At 44.2% G+C, this 27549-nt stretch overlaps 1 protein-coding gene and 1 long non-coding RNA gene across 3 annotated transcripts in view; one reads left to right on the forward strand and one right to left on the reverse strand.

The window, feature by feature from the left end:
- KLHL14 (kelch like family member 14) overlaps positions 1–25958 on the reverse strand; it is a 64193-nt gene extending 38235 nt beyond the window's left edge. The window contains exons 1-3 of one of the 2 annotated variants that reach the window (XM_074880304.1): positions 25816–25958; positions 23794–24776; positions 7304–7425 (exon numbers count right to left, since the gene is read on the reverse strand). In XM_074880304.1, coding sequence (XP_074736405.1) covers positions 7304–7425; positions 23794–24731 — 1060 coding nt within the window. In that variant the 5' untranslated portion in view covers positions 24732–24776; positions 25816–25958. Of the gene's footprint in view, positions 1–7303; positions 7426–23793; positions 24777–25251; positions 25290–25815 lie in introns of those variants that run through there. The other variant, XM_074880294.1, reaches the window with a different exon arrangement.
- Positions 24828–27273, forward strand: LOC141948200 (uncharacterized). The gene is made up of 2 exons (XR_012630390.1): positions 24828–25612; positions 27139–27273. It is a non-coding gene; the product is annotated as an uncharacterized LOC141948200 (long non-coding RNA).
- Positions 27274–27549: the final 276 nt, after the last annotated feature.

Consider the following 27549-nt stretch of genomic DNA (forward strand, 5'->3'; position numbering starts at 1 on the left):
AGAAAGAGAGCTGACATTTCTTGAAAGTTATCTCAAATGGTAGTGCAGAAGCAAACAATATTTAAGGCACATATACAGCATTCATTGTGAGAACACGCCACATTTTCACTCATTCTTAGAGCTCTTGCTCTTTGCGCAGGCGTGCACCATTAATGGCACCTGCATGGTTGAATTCCCATGCATCATCCTCAGAATGGGAGTTGTGGCTAACCTCTAGTATGTCACATGTTAAAAAATACTCTTCACTGTATTTCTGTTTCTCACTTCTATATTCTCACTTCACCGTATGTGTAAAGCATGTGGCTTACTGGCAATGTGTCTGACCACATTGAATAAATCTCCTAAATCCAGGCTTAAAGTTGGATAGTTGTACTGATCTGTCAACTTTTCTGTGTATGAATCTCTTTTATTTTGTGACTGTATTTTCCTGGTTTTGAACCTTTTAAAAGGGGCTAAATGTAAGAATGGAAAATATAGATGGAATTTCTGTTTAAAATTAGCTTTTAATGCAATCAGAGTGTTTATTTAAGAAGGAGGATACATATGAGCATGCACATATGTGTACACGTACTTGTACAACTTCTGCATCCACCTACCACATTTATTAAATCTGTCTAGTGGATAATATCAAGACTTCTTCCTTAGCAATATGCTAATGCTTGCTCAAGCTTTTCAATGCAGTGCTGAAACCATCCTCGACACAGCACTGAAGCAGTAGCTGCAGCATCCCCGACTGCTGGATAAATGGAGTAAGAGAGATGAAATTTATCAGGGCTGCCAAGAAGTGTTCATCAAGACAGATTTTTGATTAACATAAGTGTGCACTATTCTCACAAGTGACAAAAAAAGGGGGAAGAAATTATAACTGGCATATGTCAAGAGATTTAACCTGCCCATCTGACTCGACTCACTTTTTGCAAACACCACTTCTTATTCATTTACCAATTCATTGGTGGCAAACTGAGGGAGGAAACCTTTACTTCTAACACACTATCACTCTTCTAAAATGTAAAAGCTCTACAGTGGATAAATTTATTTACTTAAAAGATGTAACATTTCCAAAGGCACAATATGTGCTAGGCATCTAGTGGTCCTTAAACCGACATTTATGCCTTTGAAAATTTCTCCCAAGAACCTCTGACGTGAGCATATAAATCATACTGCTTGTCTTGTAAGTAACCAACTTGGAAAAGAGAAAACTGGATAAAGCACTCCACCACATGAAGGACTGAGAAGCTCTTAGTGACTCCAAAGCCATTTCAGAAAAACAGAGGAACAGTTTTGTTATTAATTTGCCCAGGAAGGACAAAGCATCATTCTGTATAGGAAAGGCTGATACAACTGAGCACCACAGAATTGCCAAAGAAAACGGACAAGAAAGAAATATAACCTATTCCAGCAGAAATTATGTAGGCTGGGGAGTGGAGTGACCCAGGTTCTCTGATGCTGACTACAGCGTGAAGCAAAACATTCTACCTTCCTTTTACTTGACTTTCCTATGAATTAGATGCATAAATAATGATGCTGAAAGGGTTTGAGAACCACCAGTATGCCTAAGTGTTGGCTGACATTCAAAATGTTGTTACTGAAGATGGAGGGCTGATGTACAGGAGGCTGTACTGTCACAGAACATATTCAAGCGAAATTTAAAAAGTCAAAATGACAGAAATAAAAAGATGTTGTAGTCAGACCAGACTACCTGCAGTGGACATTGCCTCATGTAAAAATGGAAGCACAGCCAACCTGGGGAAGGAAGGAGAAGGCGGACCGCCTTTATCAGAGCATCGAGGATGAAAAGATTACCGTCTGCTTGTTACGATCAGTGAGTAAGAGGAAGACAAATAAATGACAACTCCTTGATATTGTGTGATTGCTGCTGACATGAAGGAGAGGGATGGAGAAGTAAATCGAAGTGCCTGATTCATTGTTTGTCCTTACACGTTGACCAAACACAGCAGACTTAAATATACCTAGCAAAGTGTAGGAAGGTCAAGATAACTAAAATAAGACTAAGGGGTAACTAGGAGAAGAAGTAACCAGAAATGAGGTGATGGTCATCCTGACTAAATTCACCAGTCTGGCAACCTTCTGGACATTTCCCTCTCTTTCCTACCCAAATATATCACCTGTGTCATACTTCTCATTGAACAATGACGTTGGCTTTTACATTGGATTAAAATCCAAACCTAGTACAATCCTTAAGCATAAATGCTTTATTGCCCATATGCGTATTTGCCACTACTTTGATGCACACTGAATCCTCTCTGTGCTTTACCCAGATGATGTGGTTAACTAGGGAGGTTAAGGAATGTTACAATTAGAAACTTATTGAAAAACAAAGTACCATAGGAAAGAAAGATCTGCTGCAGCTGCAGCTTCACATGTGTCATGTAAAAGTTCAGTAACGCTTCCAACATTTTACCCTTTTGTGCTTTAAAGAAAAAGGAATTTTGCATTAAAAGGAGGATTTGCTGTACACCTAGAATTCTGTAAGACACAGTTTCTCTCCTACTCATCGCTTTTAATCAGACAGATGGATACATTGCTATGGAAAAAATACAAAAAATAAAACTAAAACAATGACTGCATCATTTTTATTTATTTCTTGCATTCTCTGTTCACGTAGCAGGAAATTTAATTCCAGTTGGATCAGTCTCTTGTGATATTTTTTTCCTTCATTTAATATATTTTTTAAATGCTTAGAGGCATTATGACAGCAAAGCATGTATTTTTTGCCCTGGTTTATACCCATCATCCTTACCATTACAACAAGACAAAAGCATTAAAGTAAAATTAATCATGTCAAAAGATTTTAGCAAAAAACAAGGGAGACCATGCATAAAGCATCGCTTTGTCTAGTGTGAAGTCACGCTCTGATTAAAAACATATAATGAAAGTGAAAGTAATACATCATTGCCTTAGCAGTAGGGTTTTTGGGAGAGCTATGCAATTCTGAACACAAAAAATCTTTATAGGCTCTGGATTTTGAAACTTGCAATTATTATAGAATAATTCTAACAAACAAAACACTGTGTCACTTCCTTAAAGTTTAATTAATCTTAAATGCTGCAGTTAAAACAAACAAGCAAAGGAGTTCTACAATTAAACAGGGACTCCTGGCAGGACTGTAGCTGGTAATTAAAACTGAAGTAGCAGTGGCTGGTTCTGAGCAGTGAGGCATGAGGTGGTGACACAGAGACCCCCCCCGCTGCCCCACATCCAGTAAGTAGTTATGAAGACTGCGAAATGTCATGGAATAATGAAACCCCAATAATAGAGCAGAACTTTTGCTGTTATTAAGGACTGTCAAACACCCATCAGCTGTTCAGTTTGTGTCACTGGCCAGGGGTAGCCTGTTGCTGCTACGTGACATAGGTAGTACCCAGTTAAAAAATGAACTGGTGTTTGTGCACATGTAGGCAAGCCTGAAAAGAAACCACGCAGCGAAGATCCATTTGCTGTACTTTGCCATACAGTCTATAAAAACCTCTACTTTGCTCAGGCACAACCATGTAATAAGTAGTGTTTCAAATTAAACAGTAACATGCACATTATGAATCTCAGATTAGGATTGTGCCCGCATCAAGTAAAATTAGGTGGCTGAAAATGTTTGTAAAATGCCACTTACTTTCTCCCTTTTTTTCCTTATTTTGTCTCTATTCTTTGTTGCCAACATAGAAAAAATAACTCTCCAAGAAATACCAGACAGGAAAAATACACAGTAATACCAGACTGTGAAAAATCTACCGATCCCTTGAGCCATAGCATTCTTGCCTATAGATGATGACATTAAAAATTGGAAATGAGTGCATGCTTCCCCTCCTCTTCTGGATCTATGAACAAGGCAAGTTGTTTTCCTGATACCTTTAGAATTACTCCCATTAGTACTGATGCATTTGGTGCTTTGGGTAGCCAGGCAGAGAGAGGTGGGCAGTATCCCCTGCCAATAGATCTAGTCTTGTCGCGGGAACAAAATGAGATTGCTACTCTGCTGAGCTGTCATACTCGATAGCTTGTGCTGTTCCACCTGCAACTGTCTTCATAGCTCCAACTGCAGTGCCACAGCTTACATGTAGTCTGTAGTTTCTGATGGTTGATCTTCTCGTGTTCCTTATGCATCACACAAGGCAGGACACAGAGCCCTAAACAACTGAGTGGTTGCAACAGCCACTCTCCATGCTGAGAAGCAAAAAGGCAATAGGAAAGTAGCTCCCTCTCAAACAGGTTTGCAGGCCCTGCTGAGTAACTTTTCTCCTCTCAGTGGAGGATGACAAACGGAGGTTCGGTCTCCTCCCATCCATCTCCTTCTCAATGGCCCTGCCACTGCACCCAGTGTTTGCAAGCTTCTTTCCCACCCTCCCTACCTCCAAATGCCACTGGCAGAGACAGCAAAAAAATGAGTAATGTAGATGGGATGATGGAGGGAAAGGGAAATCTCTGTGTGCATTTACATTGGATCAGTAAGCCTCTAAGTGAAAAAACTGCCTTTTTGTTGGTGTGTGTGTGAGACTACTGGAGGGTAGAAGGTTAAAAAAAAGACTTTGCAAACATTTGCTAATACAGGAAGAAATCAAATACACGTAAGGCAATAATAAGATAGAATACCCTTAAATACCAGACTACAAGGACTGAGATTCTTCATATCACAGAACCTCATGAGCAGGACATGGCTTTTGGTCTGTCCCCATTCTCTAGGGAGGAAAATCCTCATTTGCACTGATGAGTTGGGGGTGAACTGCAACCTCAGGACTGACAGCACTGTCTAAACAGGTGAAAAAGAAACAGAAAAAAACACTTCCTCCTCTGCTGCTGGTTACACATCTCTGATAAGAATAAACAGACCAATTATTTTCCAAAACTGTGACCTGGGAGAAAGGTAAAAGAGTAAAGGAAGGGAATAAATGTAATTCCTAAGTTGCAAAAAGTACATGAAAAATAAAGATAGAACAATGTCATTAAATTCCCACACACTGTAAATGTCACAGTACATTGATACAACACCATGACTGCACTGAACTACCACCATGTTATAAGGTGGTTAGTTTGTGGTCTTCCCTGAAACTGCTCACAGTTCTTCAAGTCCCTGCACACCTATGCTGTAGAATCCTTCAACGTTGTACAGAAATGACACGACAAAAGTTCTACTCCAATTTGTCTCCAGATCCCATCCTGTCTTATATTAAGTTAGAAAATAAAGCAGGGGATACTTGAAACTCTTATTTCAACTCTTATAAAAAAAATATTGCTACCATTTGATGAGTAGTAATAATATTTGCTAAGAAATCATGCTTGTTAACATTTAGTCTTTTTCAGTGTGAAAAGACAAGCATTCTCCTCTGTGTTCCTCAAACAGTAGTCTGGGCCAAGAGGGCATCCTTTTCTAGCAGGTTTTGTAAGAACAGGATTACTTGTGTCATGAGAGGGTTGTGTATTTGACAGCTATTGTCTCAGCCGACACTGAGACAGATCCTGGGACCTTCAGGACTTCCAGTACTGAGCACCAAGTGCTTGAACATGAGAAAACTGTATTAGGACTGTATTATCTTTTAATCACAGCACAGAAGTCTAGGTGCATTAACCAGAATGGAAAGTGATTTTTTGTTCACTGTTTGTTAGAGGTAGCACAGAAAAGACTACATTCTTCTGATAAAATTACATAAAATTATTCAGAAACGTCTCTCAACACCAACATAGATGGTGTTGCTATTCAAATACTAGCGATGGACTTTTAACCAGAGCATTTAGGTATCATGCCTCTGGATCCAGTTTCCCACAGTCTTGGAGACAGCATCACAATGTAAGTAACCAAGAACTGCGTAAATTTTATTCTTACAAAATCTGACATATCTACAGATAGGTAAGATTCAGAATAAAGTTTTTTACTTTAATTCAGTGAAGAGTTCAGACCTTGAAGCAAGAAATCCAGTTCTTCTGCCTCTCCTGGTGAGTCACTGGATTAGACACAACAATTTCAAGAAATCTGAACTCTTCTGCCTTATGTAATATCATTGATTTTTCACTGACTTACCATCTTCAGAATTTTCTTAAAAGTAGTGTACAGAGGTGAGCATCATATCTCATTATTCTGAAAAATGTGAAGCATAGTATGTTCCCTAATATGGATGCTGTAGACTTCTGTAATGTACAGTTCACACAACCTTTTGTAATTGCCATTCTTATAGAAGACCCTCAACTATTAGTCCAGGGCATCTATATCTTAAGCAGTCTTTATGTTGCAGCATTTTGACAAAGATGCCTAAATTTTCAATGGAAGAAAACAATTTGTAAAGGCATAATTTCAACTCCTGCATCATAGAAGCCTTTTTAATTCTTTTTCATCCTAACCTGTGAATGTAATATTAACGTGGATGTATCCTGGACTTTGGATAAGGGATGAAGAACAGAATCCTGTAAAAACTGTTTTACTGGGGAAAAAAAGCAGGTCTATTAGGAAATCCAGGTTTTACCAGTTGTCCAGTTTTAGAAGTATGGCTTTGATTTATGGATCAAAATTGCTCATTTATTATTTTATCTATACTGCTTTGGGCAATTTTGACAGTTAAAATTTAGTTTTATTGACCAATGCAGCCAGTTTAGCCACAAGGGGACTAATGCACACACAGCCTGCTGCACTCAAGAAGCTATGATTTGATTCCATGACCAAGTCAGACTGGGAATCGCAACCAACATAACAATAAGTTCCAAATCTCGATGCTCGAGGCAAAATACTTACTCTAAAACACAATCAACCTTTAAAAGAAGGTGGGAAAGAATTTTGTGATAGGAGCCTCCGTGCACTGTTTATTGTAGCTGATATATTCCACCAATGCTTCTGTCAGCAATGGACGCAGAGCAGTACAGAGGAAACCTTTCTTTAATGATTGTGGACAACAGATAAAGCTGGAAGAAGGAAATGAAAATGCAAAAGAGAATCAAAGGTGTGCTCTAATACTATGGCTTACCAGGGATCTGACTCTGAGAAAACTGTCTTGAACGTTGCCTTTTTTTTCCCTAAACCAGATTTTATTCATATGTATAAAAATATGCATGTATTCATGTTGCAGTATGAGAGACTTGCAAGTTTACTTAAAAAACTTACTGGAATGATTTTAAGCCAATGTTAATTTAGGCCTATCCTATTATAAAATTAGCATCTTCTGCAATCTCAATTTATTGCTCCATTGTGAAGCCCCTTGTGATACATAAACAAATCTCTGAAGAGAAACAAATCAATAAAGTGTCTAATTTGATTAACCATGTTTTTAAATTCATCAAGACAACTGTACAAAAGTAAACCACTTACTTGTCAGTATTTTCCATGTCTTCTTTTCATCATCATAATACTGAACCAAATTGCTGGGTAGCCGGTCAGGTCCGGGAGGCAATCCTCCAACCAATAACAGCATTTTCTTATTGGAACGAATTCTTCACCCAAAACAAGAGGAAAGATGAACAACCACATTACTGAGGAGTATTTTTAGTGGCAACAAAATCATAACCATCAAAAGAATGTTCACTGCTTGCAGTTTTCTATTTCATTTTTTGTGTTTCTTTTCCCAATCATGTCTCAACAATTTTTTGAACCAAGCAGAAAAATGATCAGAAAAGCTGCATATCTCTCTACTCATGGAATAATAAGCTTCCTTTATGCAATTTGTTAGAGGTTCATTCTAGAACGACCTTTTTCTTATATTATCCCTTTAAATCATCACTCTTTACAGCTGAATACACATGAAATGCTCTGGAGTTGTACTAAGGTTAAGCATTAAAGTTGCATGTCAAAAATCGTATTAGTCAAAATCATTATTATAAGCCATTCTACACTCAAAGAACCTTGAAAAAATTAAGGTTATGCAGAGAGTTTGTGAGCCAACTCTTTAATCACACACTGAACTTCAGATATATAGTTTAGTACAATTAGCAGCACTGGGCTAATGGTTATGGGTTAAATGCTACTTACAAGCACTTTTGTTTGTTTAATTTAGTCCAGACTCTTGCTTTCACTCTCCCCCCCGGCTGCCCCCCTTCTCTTTGCTCTCCCCCTGTGCACCACTGGCTATAGCAACACCAATTGGTAAAAATGAGACTGTGATGTTGTTGTGAGCCTCCCCAGAGTGGAGCCCTGCCAATGCTTGCCACTGATCCAGCGGCATGAACCTGCTCAACTGTGCAAAGTCACTCTAATTCCCTCCCTCTGTTTTTCTACCTTCTCCCCCAGGGGGCAACCACTGAAAGGAGTGACTACCCACCCATCAAGAGCTGGCAATTCGCTGCTATTAACCGTGACCGTGATTCCCAATCTGCCTGGCAGTTCTTAAGAACAGGACTGCAATGTCTCATATGCAGTAAAAGCGGTTATCTGCACCCTGGCCTCCAATGCTCCACCTGATGAATGCACGATTTCTTTGCAACATTAAGGGATTTAGCACAATTGTAAGTGAAAAGGGGAGGGGAGGCCCAGACCCCCAGATGAGCCCTGATGCTTTAATAGTCACTTCGCATATAATTGAACTTTCATCAGTTATACTAAGCTTGGGTGTGATAACGCTGAAATAAAGGTCCACACTCAAAACGTTCCTGTGAAGTATGGAAGGTGACGTAGCCTGGAAAAAATGCATCATACGAATGAATGTGCAGGGGGTCCATGCCATTGATGGAAAGCACCCTTGCCAAACATCAACATTTTTCCAAGCACGACAACATCACTGTAGCAATCTGTGTGTCAGTCTGCAGCAAACACTCCTGGCCAAGAAGGGTACAGAATGGCACGAACCAAAGCCCACCACCACAACTGCACATGGCGGTGTCAAACTGACACCCAGGAGCTCCAATCTCAGCCGTGCACTCCGGCAGCGGGGGCTTTACTACTGAGGCATACCAGTGGCTTAGTTCCAACTACAACCTAGAATGAGTGTTGTGGAGGCCCACCAATTTATGTTTGTATCAGGACAGCATCCTCTCTTGAGAAGACTGGGCAAAATGAACTAGGCTGTGCTGTAGACACACTCTACCTGAAAGAAACCTCCTTCAGGAAGGGAGCACACAGCTGCAGGCTTGATCCACATGATGCTGAGGAATAAAACCTTTCAAATGGCTACCCAAAAGACAACTACAGACTGCAGAAACATCTATCACAAGGATGGCCAGGGAACTATCTGGCAGATGGCCTTGTTTGTTTTTAAATGGATTTAGGGCTCAGGGAAGGTCCTGAATTGACAGTGGAGAAAACAAAACCCTCACACTCCAGGGGCAGGAGCTACAACACAGGGACAGTGACACTGTCCCATGCTGTCCTACCCCCTTGCTTCGCTCCCAACTTGGGGGGAGCCCCCACTCTCCTTCAGTCTTTCTGACAAGCCAGCCTTCGACCTCTGCAACGGAACATGCTATATACTGTCAAAATATGACTGTTAAACTGATCTATGTAGAGTATCAGGAACCATCTCATGATCACTGTCAGCACAGACTCCACTCAGTGAGACCAAGCTCTGGGCAAAGCTTTCATAAGCATTGCCAGAGTCTTGAAACGTTCAATCTCCCCAGTAAAGTTTTTAATGAGAGAACATTTGATAAAAACTATGCAACAAAGGACTATGATAAACTATTTTTGGTATGAGTTAGGGATGACTGCACACGTAACAAGTGGCAGAGCAAACCAGAGCCATAAGTCAGTTATGCATGGCCATCCCTAACGATAGAGAATAAATTGTTTATTCCAACCCTCTTGTGTTGTATGTTATATCACAATCAACTCCCTGTGTATTGTAAAATTCAGAATGCCCTTGCAAGGTTTACTTGATAAAGGAGTTTATTTTGATTTTCATCTTTCATCTGTAAAACTCCCTTCTAACTCCAAAGCACTGTGAAAAACCAACGAATGGCCAAGGCTCAATAGTTAAGGTGAAGAATGAAATGTCAGATATAACTCTGAGTTTCCAGACTTTGGCAGCTGCAACTATCCTTAACATTACTTTTTCAGCTAAACAACCTGAGCAGCTACTGTTTCTTGAGAAAGAGCAGTACTGCTACATGGGAATGTTTAGAAAATATTTAGTATTTTTACATATTTAAAACGGGAAGTAGCATGAACAGAAGCCCTTAATAAAAGTTTAATAAGAACTTAATAGCCAGCACAGTCTCTACTAAAAGCACAGGGAACTCTCACGTGGCAAAGAAAAGATGGTTCTTTTACTCAAAAGTATCTAATTCATCTAGATTGAGAGCTCTTCCAGTGAAGCAAGTAAAGATAATGCAGTGACTAAAGATATGCATGTTTTAAACTGATGTGTTTTCATGGAGCCAATTCTGCTTTTTAAGTTTTGGTGTGAATCACTGTATTTTAGGTTTTGAAAAAAAACCCTTCTTACATTATATTTGTGTTTCCTATTGCACTGAGCAGTACTGTTAAAATCTTAAAATACATTCTAAAACATGAAAGACATAGAAATGATCATTGCTTATGTGCAGGAGACTTTTCCAAATATTAATAAAAATGTAATTCAGTGAAACACTATGATGATGGCAGGATTTAAAAAAATGTGTAATACCTTAGCAAGATAAAGTTTCTCCCTTTCTTGCAATATTACATGTTTGCTATTTGGATAACTCAAGATTACCATGTGAAATGCTCTGCATTGTATCCAAAACACTCTCTCTTCCTAGTCCTCATTTCACAGTGTAATATACTATTCCATTACATACTGGGGTTTACAGTGTCCCTAGCAAGGCTATTATGATCATCTTGTGTTCAATTAACAGTAGCGAGTCCTGGTCAGAGAAGGCTAAAATAATGTGACCAGGCAGGCTGATGTCATGGCAAAGAGCTGAGATAAAACTTACCCGTATCTTATCCTGAAAGCATTTCTTATATATAGAATCCAAAACTCTAGCTCTCATTGATGAATATACACATATTGTTATTATTCCGCACACACTTTGCAGCTTCTGTTCTGCAAGGATTTTAAAACACTTAATTCACCTTAATTAAGTTCCTGGGTACCCCACGTGGTGTGAAATTTATTTTGTCTACTTACAAGACTGAAAACGAAAGTATATTTTAAAGTCAACATTTCCAAACTTGCATCCTTTCAGGCACACAAACATAGGAATTTGAGAACTCATGTGCCTTCATTTTCAGGGATGTTGAAAACCCATCAACATACCTAAATCCTACTCACTTCAAAGGTAGCAGCAGATGTGCATCAGCTCTGAAACTCAGGTCACTAGCCCATAGTCCAAACTAACCGTGAATACACAGGGCAAAATGCTGAGCCCAAGTTCATCAACTCAGAAGGAATCAGTAAAGACAGTAACAGATCTCAATATTCCTGACAACCACTCCCACACAAAGTTCTTCTGCAACCTTGATAGCCTCATGTTAATGGAAAACACATGAATGGGAAATACTCTTCTGTACATTGTTTTTCTTTATTAGCATATCCATCAATCTTGCACTGATGGGTTTTCCTTATCTGGGCAGTTAGAAGTTCATTCTACCAAGGCTGGCAAGAAAACAAGCCCCAACAACAACAACAGGTTTGCTCCAGACTCTTCCAGTTTTTAAACAATGCAGTAAGGCTCCCCTCTCTACATTAGTGAATGCAAAGAAAGGGAAAGAATACAACGATGAAGCAGCAATCCTGTGGTTCTTCATGCATTTGGTGTAGTGTTGCACATCAGAAAGAAAACTGCATCTTAGACATACAAGTGATCATGGTAATCAATGAAAAAAAAAAAAAAAAGACTATCCAACTATACTTTGCTCTTAACTCAGGACTATAAAAAAACAAAAACCCTGGATCATTAATTCTCTTTTAATATAGGCTATCACCGTGGCTTTGAGTATGGAGCGAGCCAGGTGGCTCTTCAGACCAGGGACCTCACAGACATGGGATGCCTCACTCCTGCTTGAGTGCTGACCTTAAACACAGCAGAGCCAATCTGAACTTCAGGTTTTCACTCACTGAACTCAGGTGCAAACAAAAACAGCCAGAAGACCAGCCCAGATCCAGCAAGAGCAGGTGAATGGGTGGTGAATTTTACTGACATCCACAAATCTCATTACATTAAAAGATTTGAGAAACTGGACGCCAACACATGGTGGTACTGTCAAAACACCAAGTAGCAAGAATCTCAGAAAAAGTGGCTGTATTAACATGCAGCAGAAACAACATACTGCAGTGAGGTTTAAATACCAACCTCAAGGTAATAGACAAAGATAAAGACACTGTCCCAATCAGCATTTCAGTTGCAGACCTTTTGTCTGTTAACACTAAAGACTTACTTTAATCTTTAGAAACCAGGACGGTCCTTAGCAACCTTTTTCTTCTAAGAAGGCATCTGAAGGAGTGTTGTGTCCAACAAAAATGTAATGGAGAATCTAGTTGCAGTCTGCAAATCTGAACTGATGCTGCAGGCATCCATTTGCCTGTGACTGAAGAAACTGTTTTGCCATCATAGAACATGTGATGACATCTTTGACAATTACCTTCCCGGCTCCTGGAATAGGTGTTTCAGTGCAACAAAAGTGTCATATGAAAACTGCTTATTTCAATGAATTTTGGCTTCCGCGGTTGACTGCAAAGATAGCCATGATTAGCAACACGTTTAACAGAGAGAAAATATCATTATCCAGGAGTTCAACTATGAACTTGATGAAAAGTTTAACATCTTTATTGATGTTTAACATCTGTTTAACATCTTTATTGATGTTCTAGACGAGGGGATCAAGTGCACCCTCAGTAAGTTTGCAGATGACACCAAGTTGGGTGGGAGTGTTGATCTGCTCGAGGGCAGGGAGGCTCTGCAGAGAGGGATCTGGACAGGCTGGAGCGATGGGCTACGGCCAACTGTATGAGCTTCAATAAGGCCAAATGCCGGTGCTGCACTTGGGCCACAACAACCCCCAGCAGCGCTACAGGCTTGGGGAGGAGTGGCTGGAGAGCTGCCAGTCAGAGAGGGACCTGGGGGTGTTGACTGATAGCCGGCTGAACATGAGCCAGCAGTGTGCCCAGGTGGCCAAGAAGGCCAATGGCATCCTGGCTTGTATCAGAAATAGCATGGCCAGCAGGGACAGGGAAGTGATCTTACCCTTGTACTCAGCACTGGTGAGGCCACACCTTGATTACTGTGTTCAGTTTTGGGCCCCTCACTACAAAAAGGACATTGAATTACTCAAGCGTGTCCAGAGAAGGGCAACGAAGCTGGTGAAGGGTCTGGAGCACATGTCGTATGAGGAGCGGCTGAGGGAACTGGGGTTGTTTAGTCTGGAGAAAAGGAGGCTGAGGGGAGACCTCATCGCCCTCTACAACTACCTGAAAGGAGGTTGCAGAGAGATGGGGATGAGCCTCTTTAACGAAGTAACAAGTGATAGGACAAGAGGTAATGGCCTCAAGTTGCACCAGGGAAGGTTTAGACTGGATATTAGGAAGCATTTCGTTACAGAATGGGTTGTTAGGCGTTGCAATGGGCTGCCCAGGGAGGTGGTGGAGTCCCCATCCCTGGAGGTGTTTAAGAGTCGGGTTGACATGGCGCTGAGGGATATGGTGTAGTTGGGAACTGTCAGTGTTAGGTTAATGGTTGAACTGGATGATCTTCAAGGTTTTTTCCAACCTAGATGATTCTGTGAGTCAAATCTGTGAAGAAACTCCTAATATCTTTATTTCCTAAAAACATAAGATACAATGTAAAATTTATTTTGGATGGAGAAATTTTGTGACGTTTTGTTATCACATAAGATGAATTAATGACCATCACAACCTAGGTATCCAGAATCTCTTCCTAACCCTATGGCACTGCCAGGGGAAGGACCTGAGCTCTCACAGCTGCCAGACCAAGTCCTGCAGATCAGACTTCTGCTGGACCTCTGACCCACCATGAATATCTTTCTCCTTATGGCCAAAGTACAGACCTAAAAGAGTATCTCAATTTTATCAAAACCTAAAGCATGCTGAGGTCTCTTGCAAATTAAAACCAAGAAATTATTTAGTTCTTAGGTTCAAAATATGTTCAAAATTATGCTGAATGCATGAATGTTGCTTTATTAATGGATTTTTCTGACTCTTCCAAGGCACACTTGAAAGAACGTAAAAAACTTTCTGTTAATACTGTACCTGAACACCAGCCTTATCACTCACTTTAGCACCATGAAGATTTTTGTTTTCATCTTTTCATTCTCAATGTGGGCATGCTTAGCAGAAGGCCCTGAGTACAAGTCCTCATTGCAGCAGAGCTCACCATTCACTGAAGAGGTTTGGTGATGCCCAAGAGACACCTGGCCTCCTGCTCATTTAATACATGTTGCTGACCACTGACAGACTGAAGTTTAGGAACATAAATACTAAGTTGGGAATGATTTGCTGCAGACACTGATTGTTGGTGTTGTCCGCTGAATCTACTAGAATTTATTTTTATTTTTGTTCAATGCATTTTTTAAAAATAAATGCATAGAAGAAAGGAGAGTCACTGTTTGCTCCAACAACAATCTTTTCTTTTTGTGTCTATCTAAAAAGCAGAAGTCGAACTGTAAGTGAATCTCTTGTCTGACAGTCTACACTTAGCTGTTGCAAAGTTACCTGACAAGTTAAAGTTTCCTTTATTTCTACAGTTGCCAGATAATTTTCCATCCTCTGTATTAAAATAACTTAAGAGTCTGTTTGGAGCTCTGAATACCCAATTTTTCTTTATGAATCCAATCCCACTGCCATTACCAGTTTAGAATGGTCTCTAAGTAAATCTTGAAGAGCTAGAGTATTTTTTTAGCTGGAAGATTTTTAAAGTGAATGTCCCCTCATTTTGGGATAAGGGGCTCTGAACTAATATGTAGCTTAGGTGTGGGCAACTATCCTGAAAGAGTGACATCTACCACCAGTGTTCCTCTGGGAGGAACACACAGGAATGTCCTTCTCATCTTTGTCTCCCTGTATTACCAGCTTATTCTTCATGTTGACACAAGACTGGTACAGTTCCCCAGAAAGACGCTCAGTAGCTTTCCCATACAGAGTCCTGCCAAGGTTGCTGTATTCGTACACAACACTGTTGTTCCTTATAACTTGACACAGGCTTTAGTAGATGTGTTGCCTATGCGAGATCATAAACAGTACTTCTATAGTGACAATATCTACAAAAATAGATAATTTGAATACAAGTCTTCACATTCAGTGAGATCTGCATGCTAAAGATATCCTTACAAGCCACACAGTGTTTATCTGAAGCACTGTAAGGGATGTGAATCAAAGGAATTTTACTAGGCAGTTTATATTGATCAATGAATCACAAAACCTCATGTCATGAATCTTATTGGCAAAACTATGCAAATAACTGGTTTTCCATACTGTTCTGAAAAGCCTTAAAGAAATATCTTGATCCTGAACACTTTTAAAAATAAAATTAAAGAAAATGTCAAGATTAGATGCTTTTGCAATTTGCTTTCCCTCCCCCACCTCATTTTTTCTTGTTGTTGTTTTAGACGGAGGTGGTAAAATGGAAATGTTTATAGAATGCTATAGAATGCTTCAGAGTGGTCAAATCCTCCTTTTTCCCCTAGGAAATGTCAATCAACTCTTCTTTTTGATTTTCAGACTGAAAAGTCAAGAAGGTCCTTTTTTTGTTTGATTCTATATCAGATGTCCATGCTGACAGGAGGTCTCTGCATCAGAGGCTGTGTTCTCCCCAGCTGAGGCTCCTTTTCCTTAGGAAGCCAAGAAGAAGAAACACAACATGCTGTTGTTTCACCGAAGCTATGACTGGTTACCTTTTCCACTGTTTTGGTTTTTTTTTTTTTTTTTTCTGAAAGGAGGTGGCAGTCAGGGAAGGCAGGAAGAAGCAACTGTGGCATCAACTTCTATTTACTTCCAGCTTCATTGCAAACTGTCTGCTTCCATTGAACTTGGCAGCTGATAATATTTGCTCAAAGTTTATTGTCTGCTTTCCAAGAACACAGCAAGAAGTGTTGACTACTAAGTACAAGGCATGACAGTCTTTAAAGAAAATTTCAGGGAGGCAGCAAATATGAAAAATTATGCCAGGAAGTATCTAGTAATGGATTTCAACTTCCCATATTCTTTAATTTCTTTAGATGGTCCTTTGGTAAACCTGTAATACCAGACAGGATCCGCTTCAACAAAATCAACATCAGAGATGTTTACAGAGCAGTGAAGTCCGTCTCAAAACTTTCATTCAGGATTCCTATTAACTTCCCTGTTCAATCTTTTCAGGCCATACTTTGCAAAGGATAATAACAAACTTGCTCTGATTTATAAAACTGCTCTGATTTTTGAAACACAGGAGTTGTTTGAAAAGATAAAACAGTGTTTTTACAGATTATGAGGATTTTTTCCGTAACGGGTGTTTAACAGAACCAAAGCTTTTTTCCTGGCAAACTATTTTCTGTTTATTTTGTGTTCTACACTTGCTCTTCTCGCTCCCCTTGCCCCCAAGGCTCACTGTACTTTCTCTTCAAGTACAAATCCAAGCAATTACACCGTCGCAGCTCTGTTCCATTTACTGCTCAGCAGTTACAGACTCAGAACCTCCTTATTCTTCTGCTATAAGGAAAAAACTATAGTGTCCCCAGGCCACAATGTGCCTTCAAAGACCCTCTCCTTTCTATCTCCTCTCTCCATGTGAAGAGGATGCACATCAGGTAAAGAGTGAAGAGAAAAGCCTTGGATAGGACACACAAGCAGTCAGGACAGGTGTGTTTGATGCTCACCATGATCCTACAGCACTCCAGGTAGACCCGAAGTAGCAATCACACCAGGAGGACTTTGTTTGAGAGGGAACTTCCTGATGTAGGAGGCTCTGCACCACCTGTGACTTAGATTGTCCCTGACAGGACAGTCCTGGATTGTGTTGCCAAAGCATGGACAAGAACAGCACAGGACCTCATGGGAGACAGGTCCATTCTTTTAGGGACCTACAGGATTCGAAAATCCTGTTGGATTTGTAAAGACTGTTGCAGGTGGTAGAAAGGGGCATTTTCTCTCAAGTACAGCATTTGAGGAAGAAATTCCTATTTCCCCAGGCACCTTGCCCTCAGTGTGAGTGGCTTAGTAAGGTTGGGTTTTTTAACTTAATTTTCCCTCTAGAACAAGATGGCTTGAAATCCAGGGGAGGATTTCCCCCCTTGGAAAAAGAGTTTGAAGATGCAGATACTTGAAGCTGCTTCAAGTGTTAAAAGGGGCAGGGTGATGGAAAGCCAAGGAGCAGCACAGCCCAACCAGCTGCAGCAGCCCTGGAGATCCAAGCTGAGAGGTCTGGAGCAGTTGGCACTGGTGTGTGAGCGGCAGGGAGTCTGGTGGAAAGGGCACTGAGGGGACAGGGGCCATGGCAGCAGAGGATCCAAGAGAAGGGACAGGCGGAAGTGAAGCTCCAGGTAGGTTGGATCTGGGGAAGAGCCCTATTTGGCTGTGGCCTGGGAGCAAGGAGGAGCCTATGAGGCAGACTGGTAAGGGAGAATGAGTAGTTTGGATGTTCAAAAGGCTTTGAAGTAGGGGATTTTGAGAAAATGAAGTTCTGAAACAAGAGAGGGTAGGAGGTGGGGAAGGAGCTGGAGGTATTGGGACTACGTGTCACCTAAGGACATAAATCAGGAGGGGCTGGCAGTTCACAAAGGAGACTATCCCAACACTGGTATCCTCTGACCAGGACACTGGCTGGCAGGGGGGGCAATACCTGCACATGGTATTTGGCAGCCTTTCCTCATCTACAGCTGTTGGAAGGACAGTTACCCATAAGAAAGGCCATTAAATGCTCTTCATAAATCATGTTTCTCCTAATGAGTACTATACCTGGGCCAAGAAACTGGCTACTACCTATGCCACCACAGCTTTCAAGGATTTTACCAGCCAGGACATACGTGTCTTTAGGAAAGCTCCCAAGGACGGTCCTGACCCACAGCAGTCCTTTTAGGACAAGGGTGTTGCCTCTGACTGTAAAGTGAGCTCCAGGCCTCCCTCCCTCTTGCACACTCGACATCTCTCCACTTATGCTTCAGCACTAGCCTGTCTCCAAAGGCAAATGAACGCACATAAGGCAAGTAAGGCAAGTAGGTGAGACTAACTAGGATTAAACTGACTACAGGTCTCTGGTTCACTTCCCCACAGCCTCTAATGTGTCAGTCTCCCTTCTGCAGCTCAGCTGAGAGAGTCCTGGCACAAGCACAATTTCCTGATATTAATTCAGGCACATAAGACCTGATCCAAAACCCACTAAAATAAACCGGAGCCTCACATTCACTTCACCCACACTGTAATGCAAATGTTAGTAATTCACATACATTCTAAGGTATGTTTTTTATCTGGACATTAATTTGGGGTCTGAAATATTTCTTGTTTATCATTAACCATGAGTATGAATGTTAGTTAAAAATCCAAATACTGGTGTCAGGATCACAAAGGGACAGGCAGGTGGCTGTTACTAGAACACACAACAAGGTATTTCAGTGAAAAAACAAGCAATTTTTTTACAACCACCAAGCATGCCCTACTGAGATCCTACAAAAATCTTAGTAGAAAAAGAAGTCAAATTGAACTACAGTCTGTGAGACTTGTAGACAAATAGTGTATTCAAGAAGGAAATTATTTAATTGCCAAGGGATGCAAGCAGTTTCATCAAGTTTTTAATCTCCTCTGTAGAAAGTAAAACAGACGAGGTATGTATGTCTTCCACATAAATACTAGCATCTCATTTTCCTTCTTCATCAACAGTCACCACCTTCCTACTGAGTGAAACTGGTCATATAATCTTCATCACCTGTCACTGTTTAATTTGCTGTCACTTTCACTAGTATTAACTAACACCAAACAGTGTGGATGACACCCTCTCCCTGCTGAAATTAAACATAAATAAAAACCTCTACAATTAGCTTCAGCAGGACCAGAATTAGCACTTCTAATCTCCCCAAGGTCTAACAGTCCAGGGAACAAAAGTATAGAAAAACAGCTGGGTCTGTACATGCTGGGACTTTGTTGAGCCCAGAAAACAGCACAGTCAGGCTTAGCCTTCTTATCTCTTTGTCTTTTTATTTTCCTCCTTTCTCTTTTACTCTTCAGTTCCGTATTTCCTGCCGATGACTTTTCCCATCTCAGGTCAGTTGGTTGATCCCTGTCCATTTTTCCTCCCCCACATCTGAAATAGCTTTTCCAGAAACTGAAATACTCAGTTGTTATTGACAACAGATGCTGTTTCTGCCAAGAATTAGATTTTTTCCTTTTGTTTCATTCCCTCTCTTCTTTTTATCTGTCGGGGTCTTTTTTGTTTTGCTTGTCTCCTTTTCTGTCTGGTATCCTACTCTTTCACTTTTCTCCCTCCAAAACTGTTGTTCTGTCCCCTTTTCACTCATTTGTACTTCCTTGCTTCCGCTGCCTATGTCCTGTTTCTCCCCTGGGGTATCTCAATTCCCTTCTTTTTCTGTGTTTTTTGCCCTCTTTCCCAGCTTTACTCTCCTCACTCCCCTCTGCCTTCAGGTACCTGATGTAGCTGCAGAGACATCTAACCACTACTCTGCCTGCAAATCTGGGAAGGAGCTGACCAGCCCAAACGCCCACTGATGTCGAGAGAAGCTGCGTGTGTCCTGCAGCCGACAAACAACTCTCAGGCCGTTTCCCACCCAGCCTACCTTCTCACGTCTGTCTGGAACAGAAGTCACTGTAAATAGTTACAGGCAAGTGAGACCACAAAATCATGGCAATCTTCTATAAAAAGGCGACAATATTTTGATAAAACATTTAATAATAAGCCCCATAATTTAAATATTTAAATGTTTTTTCTATAATGCTCCATTCTCTATCTACAGCTATATTGTGCATGAGCAAAATTAAAGTTAAAAGCTAGGTGTTTCATAGCTGTGATGTGTTTTTAACCATTTTCATTGTTGCAAGTAAACATGGAAGCAATAGTAATTCTCACTAGCTCACTCATCTTTAAAAGCGAAATTCTTGCCAGCAACATGGAAATGCTCTAACCCAGAACTTTTTAAAAATTGAAAACACACACTGTGTATTATAAAATATATTGTATCACATAATAAAGCACAGAGACATTTTAGTCAATTCAATATTTTAAGTGAAGTCCTGAGAGTCAAATAAATAATGGGAAGACAAACATTCCTCTATCCAAATGCATTTTCTTCCCAGAACTACAGAAAACATGACACAGCACAGATTTACCTGTGTCTCTCAGGGACAAACAAACATCATTTAAGCCTAACATTCCGGGTCACCATAACAGGCTCAACCCGCTCCATGCTGAAATCAACTTGGATTTTTCCTACTGATGTCAAAACTGACTGTGCCTCAAGAGTCTTTAATAGCGGCTTGTGTGCTGAAGCCCAACTGTAGGTGGGGATCACAGAGGCCAGAAAGCTCCAGCATTAACCTGGAAAAGGGAGATCGAAGTCAACAGAATTATTAACTTTGCTTAGTTGAGCGCCTGATTAAATGCCAGATCAGAGCCAAAACACCCACCCCCTGTGGTAAAGTCCTAAGCCTCAGAGTGCACAGCAGGTTTACAAGTCAGGAACGTCATTCCTCCATTTTTTAAATGATGATCATTTAGTTGCTATACTTTGAAAAATCATTTTACAAAAATGCATGAGGGCATTCAAGTGTTACCTTCTCTCAGGAAATTTCATGAAAAAAAAAAGTTTGCTCTCCCTGCAGGTAAGCAGTGTTTTTTACTGCAGCACAAAAGACAAGCCAGGTACCTACTAGCCCAAGAATCACCTGTGCTGCAGGATCTGCATTTGTAGCACAAACTTTATAAATAACTCTGCTCATAGTGCACAGACTGGCTCTCATGATCCAAAAATGCTTTCCTCCAGCCCTGACAACAGCAAAAACTTACATTTGTCCAAAAAGCGAGCACCTGTGACTTACCACATAAAGAACAAGCTTAAAGAAACAACCGGTGTTATTTTAACAGTTACATTTCACAGGAGAATCACCACATTTCGAGCATCCCATTAGAATCGCTTTGTTTAAGAAATATAAGTATCCCCAATTCCAAAGTGCTAGTGTGCATATGGATATGTACGTACATATGTGTACACACCTTTTTTTTTTTAAGTAGCGTGTTACAAAAAAAATATGTTCTTTTAAAAATGCAGAAAAGTTATTGGCAAGTGCTAATTCTGAGTGCAATTCTCCTAGCTTCTTCAGTATGCAGTAAGAAGGTGGCTATGGCACTGTGCTGCTTGTATTTCTCACCAACCCATACAGTACTGTGCAGTTTGTATTATATTGCACAAGAGGAACAGTTAATCTCTTTCTAAAGACGTATGAACCTGTTGTGAATGACCTTTCATTAAACTTTAAATTCCAAATTACTGAGGTCACCACTGCTCACAGAAAAGGTAATCAAAGTTTTAAAGTCCTTTTCTGTGTAATAATTTTTATCTATTTGCACACATACTTCACTGCTAGTTACTTTTAAGATTCCCTTCTGCAAATTAGTAACTTAAGGAACACTTTGCAGATTTTCTCCTTTAAAAAAATTCTACTGAATGAATGCCAGACCTGTTAAAATTGCAACTTTAGAGAAACTGTGACTAACAGGAAGGACAAATCTGGAAATGTCTATAGTCTTGGGCACGTTTCTTTTGTTTCTTCATTCATGTTTAAGATGGCATTTGTACACTTAGGCAGACTGATGAAATCTTAAAGTGATTAAGATTCAAAGATGGGCCTTCGTGACCTTTATGAATTCCCAGGAATATTATCCAAGACCAAAAATGAAAATATACCAATTGCATTCTGTATCACAGAGCGTTTCAACATCTCCAGCATTATAATGTTTTGAGTAAGTTCTAATGCCTGTTTACAAATAAGAGAAATCTAAATGCTTTTGCTCCGATTTCACCGCCACCAAAGAACCCAAATGCTGTCATTAAACACACGATAAAGTTGAGAAGGTGACGGTACGTTTCCACCCGCTACGGTTAAGGGTCTCTGAAATACCACTGTCTGCACAGACGTGCAGACCTACTACAAACAAAACACATGGTATTTGTCATATTTGGAGTCCCCCACAAGTCATTAACTAAGCGCAATTTAGAATCTAATCTAGGTCTACTTAAAGTGCGATCCTTTTGTGTACGCTCCTGTTTACAGGGAAAGCCAGCTTCCAGCACCAGGAGTATCAGATTCTTGCAGCATCCATGACACTTGTAAGCATTCAGTGGTCAGAACACCGCTACATATCCTTCAAATGACATGGACCAGTGAAGCTGGAAGGTATCTTCACTGAACCAAGCCGGCTGGTATCTCAGCAATCCACCAGGACACGAGCCCTGGCATGCCCCAGGCGGCGTGCAGAATCTCGACTGAGGAGGAGGTGGTGGGTTTTGCATTTTTGAAAGTCAACAGTTTTGAATATTGAAATGCAAAGGGTATGCACCAGCAACAACAGCGGCGTCTCAAAAGTACTTTACGCTGCAAAATGCTGGTATTTGTTTTTTACTGTAGGATTTCGGAGTGAGAATCAGTTAGACAGCAAGGTGATAAGCACGACAAAACACTAACAGAGCAAGCTAGCCAGAAATAATAAAAGAAGGCACAGCATTTCCAAAGTTAAATCATTGGGGTACCTATTACATGAAGATATAAAGAATCCTCTGCGTTAATGCTAACGGAGTGTATTATCTAAAATATTTAACAATGTACTAGTTTTTCTTGCTGCTAAGTCATTAATGATATTCACCTATTAGTTAAAAAGCCGAATAATACAAAGTGTGCTTTGATTTCTGCGCTACTGTGCCACTGTACTTAAAAGATGGTATTATCTTTCCATTTTTGAGTGAGATCAAGTATAAACATATTTTAGAAGGATAAACAACTCCTTCATTTTGGGTATATTTACTGCTCATTAAACTACATGCTGTGCCTTCAGTTCCTAACACCAACCTCATATTGTCAATCTCTGACATCATGATTCATTACCTTATTAAATGAAAATAACTGACATGTCATAGACGTAAGGACTATGAAGTCACAAGTTTCCACGCACAACACGGACACCGCCTGGACACCAGCAATACCAGGGTGCACAGGAATAATGCGGTTATTTATGAAAATAATTGATTAGCCTTAGGACTTGGCTATTAGAGCTTAAAACGCCCCGAAGATGCAACTCCTCGTTAAGGAGTAACATGTCGGGGGGGAGGGGGGGGTGTGGAATAAATAAAGATGGCCTGTAATAAATAATTACAACAGGTTCCCGAGGCGCGGGCTCCCACTCGCACGGCGAAGCCTCACGTTCACCCGCCGGCCCCACGGACCGCGTACGACGGCTGCGGGAGCCGCGACCGCCGCCGACACGCCGGGGAGGCCGGGAGCGGGGCGGGCACCGTCTCCGCGCAGGGCCACGGCCGCGGGACCGACGCCTGCCGCGGGCGGGACCCGCGGCCGCTCGCCCCGCCGACCGCCCCGGGGAGGCCTCCCGCCCTCGGCCGCGGCCTCCGCCCCGCCGCCGCCCCGCCGGGGCTCCGGCCGGAGGGGCGCTGCCGGGCGCCAACCGCCCGCCCCCGGCCGCAGCGGCCGGGCCGAGGGGAGGGGAGGGGAGGGGACGGAAAGTTTGGCGGTGCCGGGGGCGGGCGGCTCGGCCCCGCCGCCGCCCTTCAGCCGCCGCCCGGGCCGCGGCCGCCGCGCCGCCCCCCGCCCCGCCGGAGGGAGCCCGGCCCGGCCCCCGCGGGGTCCCCGCCCGCCGCCTCGGCCCCGCGCCCCGCGGGGTCTGCCCGCTGCCTCGGCCGAGGGGCCGACCGTAAGGGCAGCACCCCCCCCCCTCCGCCTCCCTCACCTGCTGGCCAGGCTCTGCCGGCAGTGCTGCCTGAAGGGCATCAGGTGGTAGTTCATGGCGTCCAGCAGCAGCTTCTGGCAGACGGGGTCGGTGCGCATGAAATCCACCGACTGGACCCGCTCCACCAGCTCCGGCGCCGGGATGAGGGCGAAGCGGAGGCGCTTCATCAGGTCCGGGGCGTACTGCATGCGGGTCTCCCGGTCGTGCTCCAGCCAGAGCACGGACATCTGGAAGAGCGCCAGCTCCGACTCGACGGGGGGGGGCAGCGAGTCGAGCAGGGCGCGCATCTCCTCGAAGTTGAGCAGCAGCACGTCCTCCACCAGGTACTTGTTGGCCAGCTTCTTGGTCTCCTCCAGGCCGTGCAGGGCGGCGATCTTGCACACCTGCTTGTAGTTCTGCACCGAGATCTGGTCGTTGAGGAACTGCACGCACAGCTTGGTGACCTGCGGGATGTGCAGGATCTTGCTGACCGACAGCACCTCCTCCACCGTGTCCAGCGAGAGGGTCACGTTGGCCGTGTACAGGTACTCCAGCACCAGCCGCAGCCCGATGGACGAGCAGCCCTGCAGCACCAGGTTGTTGATGGCCCGCGGGCTGGCCAGCAGCTTGTCCTCCGGGGAGGAAGACGGGGTGCCGGGCTCCTCCTGCGGCTGCGGTGGCGGCGGCTCCTTCGGCGGCCCCCCCAGCCCGTCCTGGGCGCCGGGCCCCAGCCCCAGGGCGTGGGGGTGCCCGCCGCTCCCGCCGCCGCTGGAGAAGAGGGATCGGAAGTACTGGGAGCAGGAGGCCAGCACGGCCTTGTGGCAGTGGAACTGCTGGCCCTGAGCCGTCAGGGTCACGTCGCAGAAGAGCTGCTTCCTCCACAGCAGGTTGAGGCCGTGCAGCAGGTTGTCGCTGTGGCTGGGGTCGAAGGTGGAGGTCCTGTCCCCGGATCTGGACATGGCGAGCGGCCTCCGACACACCTGCCTTTTAAACCCTCCTCCAACCTGGGCAGAGGGGTGGGGAGGAGAGCGGGGTGGGGGGGGACACACGGGACGACACAACAATAAACACAGAGCTTTAGAGGCCCGGAGGGCGCATCCCGGCCGTGTGCGCACGGCTGGCGGGGGGAGCAGCCGGGGGACGGGCTCCCCTCTGCCCGCCGAGCCGCCCCCCCGCCCCGGCCACGGACCGGCTCGCTCGGAGGGGCCGCAACTTGGGAGGGCTGGAGGAGGTTGATTTTTTTGGCCTCCCCCCTCTCCTCTTCCCCCCCCTCATACACACGCACACCCACCACCCCTTCCTCCTCGGTGCAAACCAGGCTGCTCTCTAGGGGAGGAGCGAGGAAGCCGGGGACGTTTTCAAAGCTGAGCCCCCCCCCCCCAAAAAAATAAAAAACAACCACCCAAGCAATCAATCACACACAATATAAGCTCCCCCCCCCCCCCCCCCCCGCAACTCCGCGATGCCGAGAGAAACTACCAAGTGTCTGAAACTCTGCCGGGAAGGCGAGCAGCCCTGCCGCCCTGCCCGCCGCCAGCCCCCGCCCCCCCCCCCGTCCGCTTTGGTAACTCGGCGGCGCCGGGACCCGCGTCGTCCCCGGGGCCGGGGCGGCGGCGTGCCCGGGGCGGTGGCCCCGGCGCCGGCCGGCACTGAAGTTGAGCCCCCCCTGCCCTTTCTCCGCTCCAGCGGTGGGTGGGGGGAGGGTTTGCAATACTTCGCACCCCGGAGGAAGAGCAGGGGGGGGGGAGGCGGCAGCCCCGGGCCCGGCGAGGGGCCGCCCGCTGCTGTCCTGCCCGGCTCGCTTCTCCTCGCAGCAGACGGCGCCGCTGCCGTAACTCCGGTAACTACGTGAAGTTCAAGTTGGGGGAAGGACGCGGCGGGGGCGGGGGGGGGGGGGGGCGGCGGGGAGCAGGGCCCTGCCCGGCGGCCCTTCGGACCGGCCGGGCCCTTCCGCGCCCCCCCCACACCGACCCGGCCCGGCAAGCTGGGGAGGGGGGGGGAGGTGTCGGGGGGTCAGCCCCCCCCCCCGAGCTGCGCCCGCACCTGCGGGGGCTGCGCAGTCACCGACCCGCGCTGGCCGCATCCCGCCCCGCGGAGCACCGCCGCCGCTCTTCCTCCTCCTCCTCCTCAGCGGGATCCCGCCGAGACCTGCTCCTGCCATTGCAGCGCGCTCAGTCGCTCCTCGGCAGCGCTGGGCTTCCTCTACCTCCCTTCACCCCCCTCCCCCCCGCCCCATTTATCGGCACAGCGAGGGGCTCCCTCCAGCCGCTTCCCCTGCCCCGCCGCCGCTCAGCCCCGCTCCGCGCCCCGCCGCCGGCTACAGAAACCTCCCGGAGCCTCTCCCTTTAAGTGGACCCGGTCAATCCCCCCCCTCCCCACCGCACACACACACATACATACATGCACACACACACATACACACACACACACTCCTCCTCTTTCTCCCTCCCCTTCTTTCTTCCTCGTTTTGCCCATTTCTTGCAATCGGAGTTTATTCTGCAAACGCGTTCGTTACACAACTGCCCCCCCCCCGCCCCCCCGCACACACTTCCAGCACACACACCCGCACACACAGACACCCCTTTCCTCTCCCCCAACAACAAACAAATCAGGAGACACAAGAAAATGCACAGAGACGGTTAGACACAAGGCCAGAAACTTACCTGCTCCACAACCAGCTGCCAAAGTAAAGGTTCACTTAAGCTCCCCCCCCAAAAAATCAATTGTCCTTCCTTTTTAAAGGTTTGCTTGCTCCTTCCAAAAAAAAAAAAAAAAAAAAAGAGGGAGAGAAAAGAAAGAAAGAAAAAAAAAAACCTTCTGGTTCCCAACTCGGAGCAGTCACTCTTTACAATTTATTTTGTCGTACATCATTTGATCACCATGAATTAGCAACAGCAAGAAAATGTACGAGAGAGAGAAGGAGAGAGAGAGAAAGAGAGGGAGAGAGAGAGAGCGCAGAGCTTTCTGCAAGAGAAGAAGAAGAAAAAATGTACGTGTGACAAATTATGCTACCAAGAAACAACACATCATTATCCTTGGGCCTGGGGCTCAGTGAGTCGTAACGAGAGTAATAGGAAATCCACGGTTGGGGAGAGAAACGGTCGTGCATGGCCAGTGGAGAGAGACCATACAGGGGGATGGATGCTGGAGAGACTCGCAAAATTATGGCTCAAGGCTATTGTAAAAATTGTCGAGCGTAAATGACTGCGATTTCAAACATCTTTGGAAGAAAGAAGGGGAAAAAGCGAGGGCCCCCCCCCTCTGCCTCCCTCCCTCTCGCTCTCCCTCTCTCTTCTCTCTCTCTATAAAGAACCGTCAAGTTTTAGTGCGCATTGCTAATTAGTCAATTTCTCTCTGCCTTCACAGGCTGGCGACTTTGCTGCTGAGCTGAAACTGCTAATTTCTGTGACCAGCTTTTTTCTTAGCTGTGATCTGGATGAATGAGTAGCTGTCTCACAGAGATGACAAAAATAAACTCTAATCCCCCCAAAAATTTCCACTACATCTTTCTCATGCATAGATTTATGATCTTCAAGCGCCCTGTGCAATATGCAAACTTTTTGTGTGTGTGAGTGTGTGTGTGTTGCCGGGGGGGGGGGTATAAGTCTGTTGTATTCAGGTTGCACAGCATTTGTTTTGTGTCTCTGCTCTCCCCCCGCACTCTGGATCTGATGGAAATAATGTCTGATTTCAGTACCCCATATATTGTCACCCCCACCCCACCCCCCTTATATTTATCTTATTGCTTTGATAGGATACATCCTCCTTCCTTGCAAG

This window comes from Strix uralensis, chromosome 1 (genome assembly GCF_047716275.1).
Source record: "Strix uralensis isolate ZFMK-TIS-50842 chromosome 1, bStrUra1, whole genome shotgun sequence".
NCBI lineage: Eukaryota > Metazoa > Chordata > Aves > Strigiformes > Strigidae > Strix > Strix uralensis.